The 13,561-nt window shown below is 36.2% G+C and overlaps 1 protein-coding gene across 1 annotated transcript; it reads left to right on the top strand.

Moving 5' to 3' along the window:
- Positions 1 to 4,865: 4,865 nt before the first annotated feature.
- On the top strand, positions 4,866 to 11,334 carry LOC105783344 (uncharacterized). Its single transcript, XM_012608750.2, has 11 exons — positions 4,866 to 5,308; positions 5,676 to 5,998; positions 6,922 to 6,999; positions 7,200 to 7,302; positions 7,668 to 7,756; positions 8,232 to 8,343; positions 9,747 to 9,800; positions 9,886 to 9,934; positions 10,189 to 10,289; positions 10,557 to 10,669; positions 10,765 to 11,334. Exons 1-11 carry the CDS (start codon positions 4,922 to 4,924, stop codon positions 11,111 to 11,113), a joined length of 1,758 nt encoding a protein of 585 aa, XP_012464204.1. The 5' UTR covers positions 4,866 to 4,921; the 3' UTR covers positions 11,114 to 11,334.
- The last annotated feature ends 2,227 nt before the right edge of the window (positions 11,335 to 13,561 follow it).

The following is a 13,561-nucleotide window of genomic DNA, read 5'->3' as shown; positions in this document are numbered from 1 at the left end:
GAATCATTAAATGGGAGAATGGCACACAATACGATGTGTCAAACTATTTTCATGCTTGAAACTATTTGACACTTAATGTTCTTGAATTTCATACCTATCCTAAGCCTCAAAATGTTACAAGCCGAAAAGCTTTATGTGATCTAGGTAGACTTATTTATGAATTGACATCATACTAAATAATTCCATTTACGACTGTTTGTATTCGTCTAGGATAATTAAATTGCTTGTATAACTTATTAATGGATCTCTACATTTGAAACCCTTAATGTTTGTATGCTTTATAATATACTGAACTTAGGTGTTAGATATCAAAAGTGGTAAGTCAGCTATATATCATGCCAAGATTATGTGTAAATATGAAATTCCTAGTCATGTGCTCCAAAACTAACATTTGTACCATTTGCTCAAAGGTCGTCTTTTAGTTACTGTCTTTATTTGATTTACTTGAGGACAAGCAATGACTTAAGTGTAGCGGAGTTTAATCTGTCATAATTTGGTGTAGCATATTAAACTAGTTTTTGCACTTGAAGAGCTTGAATATAAACATTTTTATTATGTTTTAATTAAGTTTTCTTAGTTTCGTTTACATTTAATAAAAAGTGTAATTCGAGTATGTTATTGACCTTAGGGGCCAAATGAGGCCTAAAGGTGAGCTAATATACTTTGTGAGTGTACAGGAGACCATTAGAGGGCGTACCAACTCAATATTGGACGATATGTTGGAACATGGGGAGCTTAATGTTGCAACATAGGAAGGATAGAGTAAGAATTCCAAGAATGCCTTCAACATCACAACACAACCAATGGATGTCACGGCACACCCTTGAAGCTACCCTGAGTACGAGCATACTGCCTTCAATGTTCCGACACAGGCACTAGGGTGTTGCGACACCGGTCATATACGAGAAATATTTACGAGCCAAGGTAGTTTTTGTTTGCACAATCAAATATTAAACATGAGAGTGTTAGTTGACCTAGGGTTGAGGACGACGACAATCCTAACTCTATAAATAGGCTCATTTAACACTTTTTATGGACATCTTTTCGTATTGTATAATTTTCTTCATAGTTTCATTTTTAGCTTTTCCCTTTTCTTAGGCTTTAGGTTATTTTCAATTTTGCATTTGTCGGGAGATCTGATTTGTGGAACTCAATCAACTCTGTGTGGATTCTGTGCTTCAATTAAATACAATTCAGGCTTCTCTTAAATCTTTGCCTCTTGATTTGCTATTAATGTTCATATTTTATATCAAGTTTATTATGTTTTTGAGATCCATAAGGAACTAATCCTTTTGTAGGGGATTAGCGAGTGGAGGTATGATTAATTGATTGTTGTGCGGGATTTTCTTAAGTGGATCAGTTGTTTGGGAAGGAAGAACTTAAACCCTAGGCTTGACGACCTTATGAAGTCATCTTGGTGGGGAATTAACCCAAAATTGGTATGGCCTATCCGTGGACACCTTAACCCCGAACCAGTCTAGACTGTGAGGTTGAGAGATAAGTAGTTCTTGCCGACTCGCTATTCTAGTAAAAGATCGAGAGATCCTGCTAGGGTAACGACTTGTTGATTGAATAGGGAACCTGAAGCAATAGTTAGTTATGATTACCGAAGCAAGCTAGTCACCCATGTTCAGATCTAATTCAGTTTCCATAGTAAATTTCCTAAAGTTTTTCAGTTTATATTATTTTATTCTTTAGTTATAAAAATACCAAAAATCTTTCTTTATGCTTAGTCATAATATAATTTATTTAAAGTACTAATTAGCTCTATCTATGCTTAGGTCAGTATTAATTTAGTTCTCACCTCTCTTGGGTACGATCCTTGGAGTACTTACCTACTTTGTTGTAACTATATTACAACCTAACCTGTATACTTGCAGACACCGCCTATTTAACATATTTTTTACAGGATTTCTACTTCGGACTTCGTCAACAAATTTTGACTATTTAGAGGTTAGATGGAGTTTGAATCCAAAGATGTTTTTGTAGTTGCAGTCAAGCAATATCAAATACAGTTTTGCGTCAACTTCACCCTTATATGCTCTCAATCCTAGAAATATGAGGCGAAGTGCGCAATTTGTGGAACAGGATGTCCATAGAAAATCATGGCATCTGTTAGGAAGAAGTCAGCGTTCTAGACGATTAGGAAGTTTACTATGCTAGATACATGTGTTGTAGTTGGTATGTATCATAGTTAATAACACTGACTCGAATTTTGACCTTTTTTTTTACATTCTATTACGTATGATGACCCAATTTATAATTTTTCAAGCGTGTCGAATGATCATCTAAAATTGGATTCAGACATGATATATGACTTTATATTACCCATGGTCAAAGCGAGTCCTAGGATTTCGATCCCTGTTTTGATTGCACACATTCGCAATGAGTTTGATTACATCGTGTCTTACCACAAGGCATGGTTAGCAAAGCAGAACGCGTTGGAGAAGATGCACAACGGGTAGGAGAAATCCTACAATGAATTGTTGCAATGGTGTCAAGTACTAGAATGGTACATACCAGGTTCCGTAATTAAGCTGCAAATGGAGCCTGCGTATTACGACGATCGCTTGGTCCTTGGAAAAAGAGTTTTCCACTTCTTTATTTTTGGACTTTCAAGTAATGCGTAACTACATTCTGGTACTTTAAGCCACTTGTCCAAATTGACGACACATTCCTATATGGAAGTTAAGTGCATAAGTTGTTATTAGTTGTTGCACAAGATGGTAACTGAAGAATCTTGCTAATGACTTTTGCAATAACTCTAGAAGAATCAGGTGATGACTGAGATTTCTTCCTAACTAACCTGAGAAGGCATGTTGTGCTGCAACCCGATGTGTGCATCATTTTTTACAGGGGCATCAAAATACAGGTTGTATTCGATCAACGTTCAAGCTTATGGGTTCGTGCACACCATAGGCATTGTTTGTGTCACATTGGCCCTAACTATATTGGTCAATACAATAAGGATGTAGAGCGACGACATGTTATTAACATGGGTACATTGTGCATAGAATTGGTTTCATATAAAACAATTTAACATATACATTTAGGTTGATTTTCTTGAATGCATTATTGATTGTCACCGACAGGTTATGAGCTCGTCCAACATCGATTCCATAAGATGTTGGAGAGACTACGGGCTGTAAACCAACTGGGTGCTGAGTACCTCGATGGAATACCAAAGGAGTAGTGGACACAGTTGTATGATGGAGGACTATGATATGGGCACATGACATGGAACCTAACAGAATGCATTAATTTCGTACTGAAAGGGACGCATCATTTGTCGGTAACCTCGGTGGTCAAGGAAATGTATTTTAGATTAGCAGTATTATTTCAAAAGCAGGCTGAGACATACGCTGGACAGATAAAGTGCGATTACATTTGGCACGAGTCAGTGTTGAAAGATATTGGGGAAAATGTAGAAATCACGAAGTCAATGACTTTAGTGTGTCACTCGCGACAAAATCTAATATTCCAGGTTTAGCAGCCCCATAGACTTGACTGTGGAATTATCGGTGGAGCATATAGTGTATACCTGAGACAAATGACCTACGATTGTGGGAGATTTCAAGCACTTCATTATCCATGTACACATGCAATTGCGACATGTACCTCGAAACGTATAGATTGCATGGCCTACGTTGACAAAGTTTACAAACTTGAATGTTCTTATAATGTTTGGAAATTTGAATTCCCACCTATCTTGGATGGAGGCATGTGGCCGCCTACTTTGCACGCTCATTTCAAGTTGGTACTGAATAAGAATTCGCGGCGTAAGCCGAAACGTCGGTCGAACTCAACTCTTATACAAGGAAATATGGATAATCGGGAACAATGAGACACACTGAGATTATGCACATATTGTAGGAACCTAGGGCATATGAAGCCAACATGTCCACACAACCTGGGAGCATCGAGGAGAAGAGCTAATTAAAACAATAACTTGTGTAGTGAAAACACTAACTTATTCGTTTATTCATGTCATTTTTTCTGTAAAGTGTAAGTTAATATTAATTATTGAAGTAAGATACATTATAATACGCAAGTCAAAGTTTTAATCTTTTTCTGTACTGACATTCTATTATTTGCTTTCTCAAAATATTGGGGTGAACAAATGGAAGGAGAAAAACTTAAATGAAAAAGTAATGAAATAGTTGTAAATGTTAAACTCACAATATGATAGGGTATAAAACAAACCAATTCAATAAATAAGTTTTGTATATTGTAAATTAGTGTACATTTAGGATGTAAAACAAAGTATACAATTTGGGAAAATTAGAAAACAAATTAAAAATTGAGGATTGGAAATTGATGATTGAGAATATAGGATGGAAGAATGAGTATTGAGTACTTGGTTGAAAGAATGAAGTTTGAAGGGGTTTATATAAGAAATTTTATAGTTGTTGGAGCCCTTCTAGTCGTTGGAAAAGTTACGATTATTGTTGAAAGGAAAATGCGTCTTACAGGACGCGTTTTCATTGATGTGGTAGTGAAAACGTTTCTTGTAGGACGTATTTTTGGAAAATGCATTCTACAGGGCGTAGGATACATTTTCTTTTCTCTCTCCAAAATCAACATAGAAAATGCGTCCTACAGTGCGCGTAGGATACGTTTTCTTTTCTCTTTACATAATCACCATAGACCGATAAATTTTTAGAAAATCAACATAGTTTCTAAATTGTTAATTTTTTCTGCATATTTATATAAATTAACACTCAATACCTGTGAATTTCTAGGCATTTAAAAAATTAATTCTAAACCTCCTTTTATCTTCTATTTTTTTTACAATATTCAAATAAATAAATAAACTTTGATCTTGAATTGAGAAATATACAAATACGATGGTATTTTTTGCAATTTTAAAAACTTCGTATTTTTTACGCGAGCTATTGGGGTTTCTTTGCAGAGAACAAAAATGGGAAGAAAAACAAGGAAGAAACATGTAGACGACACACCCACTTCATCTTCATCTCCGTCAACCTCAGACGATTCTAAATCGTCGTTGGAAAGGCGCCATCGGCATCGGAAAGTCCGGCGTAGGAAGGATGAAAGTTCCAGGAGGGAGAAAGAGCGAAAAAGAGAGAAAAGAAAGAGGAAGGAGAAAGAAAGGGAGAGAAAAAGAAGGAAATCCCGGAGGGAGGATAGAAGGGAGAAGAGAAGGGATTATGGGTCTGACTCTAAATCCGGCTCCGATTCCTCATCCGGGTCTGATTCTGAAGGGGATAAAAGGCGGGTTGAGCCTGAAGTTGTCGTCCAACAGATTTTGAAGGAGTTTCCTAATGTTGGTAATGATTTGAAACAGGTATTCTTTAATTATTGTAATTAAATAGCGAGCAAATTTATATTGTCTTATCAAGTATCGATGAACATTGCGTTTTCTCTTTTTCTCTGATTCTTTTACTTTGTAGTTTGTTGGTGGTATGGACGTAAGTTGACTTTTGGGCTAGAAGTAAGATTGATAAAATGATATAGTTTCTTTTCCGTTTTGTATTTAATTTTATAGTTCGTACTGATTAGACTGCAAAGCGACTATTTTGATTGAAGTGAACATTGCTGCTTCTATTTTTATTTCAATTTGAGTGTTCTTGATATTTTTATCCTAATTTTCCTTCTCTCTGCAATATCATAATTTTGTCGTCCATATGTTCTGATATTTGTTTCCATTGTAGCTTCTTCAAATGATTGATGATGGGCAAGCTGTTGACATAAAGGGCATATCTGAAAGATCACTGAATAAGCATTTGAAGAAGCTATTCCTATCTTTAAAACTAAAAGAAAATGGTGATAGAGTGTTTTTACTCTCTTCAAAATCTCGTCCTACCTTGGGTGTTGTTGGCCACTTGATTCAGGCTCATACAGAACCCAAAGAGCAACAACTCACAAATTCTGGTTCGGTGAAGGATGCACACTCTATCCCAGAGCATGCTGAATCTAGCCAAGTAATGGATGAAAATAATTCAGACAGAGATGATTCTGCCACCCCTAAAAGAAGGTGTTTATTCTAGCCTTTTCTTATGCTTTTCTTTTCCTTTTCTTGGTAGGAGCTATAAATTTGATCAATTTTCTGAAAGGATGAGCATTTTTCTTTGTTCCACTCGGTGACCTACTTCTCTTTGACTAAAACTTGTAGGTAGCCATCTTCCATACACAAACCCCACCCATCATTCCCAAAATCCTAGCATCAGACTTCTAAATTTGTGTCTCAAGTTCTAACTGATGGGGTGATTTAGGAATAAAACAAAATGGACCATCTGAAAAAGGATGTCAAACAGGCAGTGAAAATCACCACAATTTAATCAATGCTCATGGTTGCCCCTTCTACTCCTTGTTATATTCCAAAACTGCAGTTAAGTGGTTCAAGTCCTTCGGTAGAAATGTAATTATGATTTTCAAGAAAGAGGAGAAAATACCTGACAGTTGATGTGTCGTCCTCGGAAGAGGAATTCGGGTGTTGCTTCTGTGTGGAGGTGGTGTGAACTTCTATGCATGGTTGTATTCTGGTTGGCATATATGTGTTACTTAAGCTGACAAGAAAACAAGCGATTGTAAGTGGCATCAATACTGCAAGACTTAAACTTTGCTGTTTTCAGCATAATTTATCAGTTATTCCTGTTGATTCAACTTTTAGAAAACACACAAACAAAAACCATTGATCATAAGGAAATATAAAAGACTAATGATATTTACTTAACATATTTATGGTCCTAAATTATTCTAACATCTAATGATGATTAGGATTTCAATTTCTTGGACATATTTGTTGTCGTTATGCCTTGGATTTGTGATTGTTTTTGTTGAACTTGGTAGCAGTAATTCTGATTTCCATCCTTAGGCTGGATGGTTGATACTTCTTGCAGATGCATGGGATTACTAGTTTCGATATCTAACCTCTTCATTGCTTTCATCTTTTTACAGGGTGATTGGCCCTGCAATGCCCTCAGCTGAGTTACTTGCTGCAGCAGCCAAATTAACAGAAGCCCAGGCTGAGCTCAGGTATTCTATGTAATGAAGTATTTTTACTCAGCTTTTATTGGTTCCACTTTTTGTCATTTTGAGTTTCACATGTTTTCATTTTATACAAGTCTGGTCTGCATAATTGTCAAAGTCATTTTGGATATCCTTATTTTGTATCAGAAAATTAATGCTGGCTTTTTTAACTTTTTCTCTGGCATCCTTTTCACAAATTAATCTAGAGAAGCTGAGATAGAGGAAGATGATGAACTCTTTATTGGACCTCCACCACCTGCTCTGGTTGCTGAGGCTGAATCGGCAAATGAAGCAGAACGTTTTGAAGAGGTTCCAAAATTTACCCCTTATGTAGCTTATTCAGATTTAGCCATATATCTTTTATTGGCAAAGCCATAAAAATTGCAACATTGAGCTTCTTCTGAAATGTGGAAATTTTCACCCGTGACCTTTTATTGCCCTTTGGTTCTTCTTCCATACTTCTGGTTCTGTATTAACTGGTAATATGCTTAGAGCTTGAGAATTTTGAGAACAGCAATGAAATTGTGTAGGTTCCCTAAAGTCCTAGGTATATATACTCAGTTACTTATGCACTTGTATGATAAGCAATTCTTTGGCTTGATGCATTATGGTTGTCTTTATGAAGAGTTACTTGTATGTAATCACTCAATAGCTCTTCATTTTTCCCTGAGCAGGTCACAAGAATTATGGGTGTTGGATCTGATTGTCCATATGATGTTATAGGAGCAAACAGAAATACGACTGCTGATAATATAAAGAAAAAGTAAGGTTTTTTATTGCAACTTTATTTTTTTTTATTGAGGATAATTAGCAGATCTTTTTCTTTTACATGAATGAGGAAGAATTTAAGAATAGTTCCATGATTTTCTTTTTCATTGCCTTTCATTGTTTAAGCACATATTGGATACCAAATCTTTCTTTTTCCTCAGCAATAGATGTTTTACATTGTATCAACGCCGCCGCCACCCTAGTTTAATAATAATGAGCATGTACGTGGTAGTTTGTTATAATTAGAGAGGGGAAAATGAACCTTAACTTGAAAACCCATTCGAAAAAAACCCAAACCTGAATTGACCAAAATGTGAAAGACCGAGAACAAACCCAAATTATTTACTTTTTGTGTCCTTTTCTCATTTTAGAGGCAGTTTATCTGTTGATGGACTTTGCCATTTATCTTGATGTGATCGTGAACTTGTGTTGAACCGTGTTTCTCATAAGCTGCTTTGTTTTTCCTTTAGGTACTGGAAACTGTCTCTTATGGTGCATCCAGACAAGTGTCCTCATCCACAGGCGCACCAAGCATTTATCATACTCAACAAAGCTTTTAAGGAGTTACAAGATCCAGATAAGGTGAGGGTTTTTATTTGTCTATTTTGCATGCAGCCATGGTTGATACCTTAGATGTCTCATTCATTTTGGGTCTTATGGTTCTTCGTTGCCTGTGTCAATTCATTGTGTGAGCCAATGCTGTAAGCTTATTGAAGTGTTCTTTAGTATTGAGATGCTCACAAGAGATAGGACCCCAGATTTTACCTTGTCCTATCACCGAGTTAATATTATTACAGATCTTATTAAGCTTAATGAACCTGTGTCATCTAAACAATTGCGTGGGCAGAAAAGCTTATTAGCTGTAAATCTTTTTCCTGAGTTTTCACCAACATACAATGTTATCATGTTCAAAGTTGTACATGTAAAAGTTGAATAAATAGCTTTCTAAATATGTCGTCATTTAGTAGGTCAATTGCTGTCTCTATTAGTTTGATTTGGCAGTTTAAGGGAGATGGATTGAAGTAGTGCGAATTGCACCTGTGCTGAGATGACATAAGCTATGGTAGGTTATAGGGTAGATAAGTGTTGGACATAGAGATTTTGAATGCAAATTCTACCTCCTTGCTACAGATCATCCACCATTGATAATGAAGAGGTGAAAACAGGGATAAGAAGAGAGGCAGTGGGGGTGGAGTGAGATGAAATTTTGAGATAAACGAAAACAAAATGGAAGAAAAAAAGATTACTTCTAAGAAGAGGAGAACGATAGGAGAAAGAAGAATGATACCCCGAAGAACACGAGACAAAACTGCAGAGTCCGTGAAAATTGTTCCCTGTTCATGTTGATAAATAACTGCCCTTTTTCTTGAGTTTTTGTTTGGTTTTGTTTCAAACTTGAGCTCATGTAAGCTAGGTCCAGAATTGGTGGTCATTTTATGTTAGTTGGATAAAGATTTTGTATTGGGCAGGTAGATGTAATAGATAGCTTAGTGACATATTCTGTTTGCATTCTTTTTATACATTTAGAAGTTCAATGTCTATTTTGAGATATGGATCTTATCACTCTCTTTATGAGTCTGATAAATGAGGTTTTAAGATCCATTATCTTTTACCTGACTCTTGTATCTGATTCCAAGGAACATATAAATCTGAATTTTTGGGTAAAATGCGGAAAAGGATGAAAGTGGGAAGAGTGGCATATTCATCAAAATTACTATCAAAATAGGTTGAACAACGTCATTGTAGAGAGGCATCTCTTCTTTTACCATATATACGAATTGCTATGCTAGTATTATTGCTAGAATTAAGTAGTCCTGTTAGTGTGGTAATTAAGCACATTTACTTTTTGTTATCAGTGATTTCATGAGGTAATTATTGCTGCATTTTGAATTTGTTGTTGACTTATAATTCTCTCTCTCCCTCTCTCTCTTTAGTATTTAGTCTCAGTCTTGTAATTCTAACATCAAACTTCTTACATTTTGTAGCGAAAAGCACTGGATGAGAAAATAAAACTGAAGGAGGAGCAGGAGGAATTCAAGGTATTTGGTATTTACAAGCTCTTAGTACAGGTCTTAATTTGATAAACTTATTAGTATTAACTTATTAAGCCTTTTTCTGCCATAGGCTGAGTTGCGAGCAATGCGTGAAGCTGCACAATGGAGAAGATTGCAAGGTTAGATATTTTCTGTAGTTACATGCAACATCTATGTGTGTGCCTGCACGCTCTTGCATGTGCATTCATGTGTATGTCTCCCGTTATTTTCTTTAGCTGCGATGACTAGGATACATTTTGAGTTTTTACACCTCTTAAATGAACTGGCTTTAACATTTTCCAATAGTTCAGTATTCTTTTGCATCTTTTGTCAACAGTTCATGGAGTGTTAAAGAATGTTGATCTAGAATCAAGAGAACTATTAATTATTGCAGGTATATCAATGGAGGGTGATGATGAGCTGCTCGCGGAGGTGGAAGTTAAAGCGCCCCCAAAAAGGGATGAATGGATGACAACACTACCTCCCGAGAGGAAAGTAAGACATTTTGGTCTGCAATGCTCTATTTTTGCGTAGTTAGTTGCACAAATGTCATAATCGGTTTTTGTCCTTTGGAATAAATCCTTCAATCCTCCTGCATATTCAACTCCGTATTGGAACTTATGAAATTTTTGTCTTCTTATTGTGGATCGTCCACCTAGGAAAGCTGAAAATATCAATTGCATTCTTGGTTGCCACATGAGATTTCTGAGTTTAAATTGAAATTACTCTAATTAGAATATCTGACCTGTTTATTCTTGTCAGCCTGGTGTGACAATGCAATCGACAAAATTTAGCAAGAGCACGAAAGAAGGGCGGGGTGATACTAGTGTGTGGACCGATACACCTTTAGAGCGAGCCCAAAAAGCAAAGATGCAGTGAGAATCTCACGTTGAACATTTTGGAAATCATTTTGCATGGTCATAATTGATTTGTTTAGTTGTTTATGATGATTCTGCTTTCTTAATCGCAGTTACTTGGAAGCCTACAATGAGGCTGCTGCGCTTGCTTCGAATGAAGAAGAAAAGACGAAGAGAAGCTTTTTGGATGCAGATTTGGTGGATAAATATAATAAAGAAAAACGATCGAAATCACTGGTACAGAAGCATCAAGAAGAGGCTTCAAAGCGACCGAAGAAGAAATCAAAGCAACAGTCAGAGAAAGAGAAAGATGAGTGGGAGGGTAAACATCCATGGAAGCCATGGGATCGGGAGAAGGACCTGACAGCCGGAAGGCAGAGTGTGAATCTCGATACAGAAAACATGGTTAAAGGTTTAACGTCCAGGTTTTCAACTGGATCTTTTCAGAGGAGCTTCCTTTAAAGCCATGGAAGTGAGTCAATGTCGATGGGACATAGTTAAAACTCAACCAAATCCAGGAGGTTGTTTAATGATGTTTCATTTTGTAATTTTAAAGATAAGCAAGTTGTTTTATTATCCAAAAAAAGGCTTTAAATTGCATAAAAGTTGTATTGTGATGGTTTTGTTATATGGTGGAGGTTTTCTTTAAAATGATTATAAAAACGTCTGAAGGTCATGATTCATTTTGCATTTTGAAGACGACATGGGTGCGTTAATTGGAAACGGGTTAATTTATTTACTTGGATTATTTTCTATGGTAAAATAATAATGATAGTAGAGTTTTTAGACCTCATAAGTAGGATAAAAGTTTGAATGATAATCTTTTTCAAGGATGTTTGTGGAATAAAAGAAGGTATATTGTTTATGTGCCGAATATTAATTTGTATGTAGTCAATTCTCTGTATAACAGTTTTCTTTTATTTGTCTGTCAAGATTTCACTTGTTATAGAGGTTGTTATCGTTAATTAAACATGTTATTAAGAGATAAATGTTATAAACTTATCATAGAATACATGTCATGAATTTTTAGCAAATGAAGAAAATGAGAACTATGTTAAAAGAAAAAAAAGAAAGTGAGAATCAAATCAACAAAGTTAAAAGTAGTATAACAGATGCATGCATAATTGTATTTTTTTTTTGGTGAAAAATAGAAAAATATAAGAAATAAACTATGCCAACTAGCTTAACTCCTTAAACGGGGGTCTTCCAAACAGTCGCAAACCTTCACTTCCCTAGTGAGCCATCTTTGCAAATCTATCAGCTTCCTGGTTCTCTTCTCTGGGTATATAAAAAAGATTCCAATGAGAAAACAGAGACAGTAACTGAAGAATCCTCCTAATTAGAGCCGTATTGGACCCTCCTGTAGAACTCTCCCAAATGGTCATCACCGCTTCAAGACTATCAGTCTGAATCATTACCTTATCCAAACCATGATCAATTAGGGTATTCAAACCATCCAATATGCCACACAATTTGGCCTAAAAAACTAAACAGCTTCCCAGAAACTTATTATAACCAATGATCCACTCCCCATTTCAACCTTTCACAACCCTTCTTGCTGCTGCAGAATCATCCTCAAGCCTAACGAAACCATCTGTATTTAAAAATACCCAACCTCCTGGAAAATTAGAGCATAAGGTCAATTTCCTCCCTGTATTCAAATGACTCTGATCGGTCTTCAAAACATTTTTGGCCCAACTATACGAGGCTCTAATAGTATGAAAACCATTCCATGACACATATTGAAATATAAAGAGGTTACGATTCTTCCAGATACGCCAAATGATAATCTTGAAAAGACATCCCCAATCAACCTACCCAAAACCAATATCATACTCATTATGCAAATTGGATATTATCCATTCCTGTATGTTGCTAGAGTAGAACCTGTTAAGCCAATCAATGGGAATCAAGAAATTCCAAATATCTCTCGCTGTTAGACAATCTCTTAAGACATGTAGCACATCTTCAGAGATATGTCCACAAACTCTATAAGTCGAACTATGCCCCAAACCCCGATAAAATCTTTCAATATTAATGAGTAATCTTTGTTTAAGTACCAGCTAAATGAAAAACCTTACCCTTTAGGGACATTTGAACTTCCAATGGATCTTCCATGCATCTTCCTTCGGTTTCCATGATCCTTCTTTAATTTTCCCATAGGCGTTTTTAACAGAAAAAGAACCCGCCATTGAACCTCCCCAAATTATCCTTTCAACGCTTGCTTTTAGATGTGGTGGGGGTATTCCCATAATCTTTTGTATGATTGTCTCAGGTACCTAAATCCGAAATAAGTCAAGATTCCAAGTACCATTCACTGAAACCATATCACTAAGGAAATAATCCAAATCAATACTAGAGTGTCTGGGAATTAGATTAACAAGGGGTCCTACATTGGGAATCCAGGGGTCACGCCAACACCTAATATTTTTCTCATCCCTCACTGACCAAATCAAGTTTTCCTGTATGAGAGGCCAAACCTTAGTAAGTGCTGTCCACATGAAAGAGCTTTTACTACGAGATAGATTTTCTGGTATACCAACAGCCACACCATACTTAGGTCGTAAAACCTGTACCTAGAGAGTGTTAGAATCAGTTACAATTCTAAAACCCAACTTCATCATGAAAGAAGTGGTGTCTTGTAGCTTCTGAAAACCAAGACTACTATGCTCTCGAGGCTGACAGACATCCTCCCGACCAACCAAAGCCATTTTCCTACCATTGGTTGACGATCCCCAAACAAACTAACGCACCATACATTCAATTTTCTCCTAAAGTCCCTTGGAAATTAGCATAGACTACATGAAATATCTTGGAATTGCCATAAGAACCGGTTGTGCTAGGGTAGCCTTACCAGCGAGAGACAAAGATTTTGCGTCTCAACCCTACAACTTACTCTGAACCTTGTCC

This window comes from Gossypium raimondii, chromosome 13 (assembly GCF_025698545.1).
Source record: "Gossypium raimondii isolate GPD5lz chromosome 13, ASM2569854v1, whole genome shotgun sequence".
Lineage (NCBI taxonomy): Eukaryota > Viridiplantae > Streptophyta > Magnoliopsida > Malvales > Malvaceae > Gossypium > Gossypium raimondii.
This window is presented reverse-complemented; position numbering and strand designations above follow the sequence as displayed.

What these genes read in the sequence shown, in the direction of transcription:
- LOC105783344 (XM_012608750.2), top strand. Translation starts at nt 4,922, where the DNA reads ATGGGAAGAAAAACAAGGAAGAAACATGTAGACGACACACCCACTTCA. An exon ending in TTGGTAATGATTTGAAACAG is followed by an intron (nt 5,309 to 5,675) that starts GTATTCTTTAAT and finishes TTTCCATTGTAG; the next exon opens with CTTCTTCAAATGATTGATGA. An exon ending in GCTGATAATATAAAGAAAAA is followed by an intron (nt 7,757 to 8,231) that starts GTAAGGTTTTTT and finishes TTTTTCCTTTAG; the next exon opens with GTACTGGAAACTGTCTCTTA.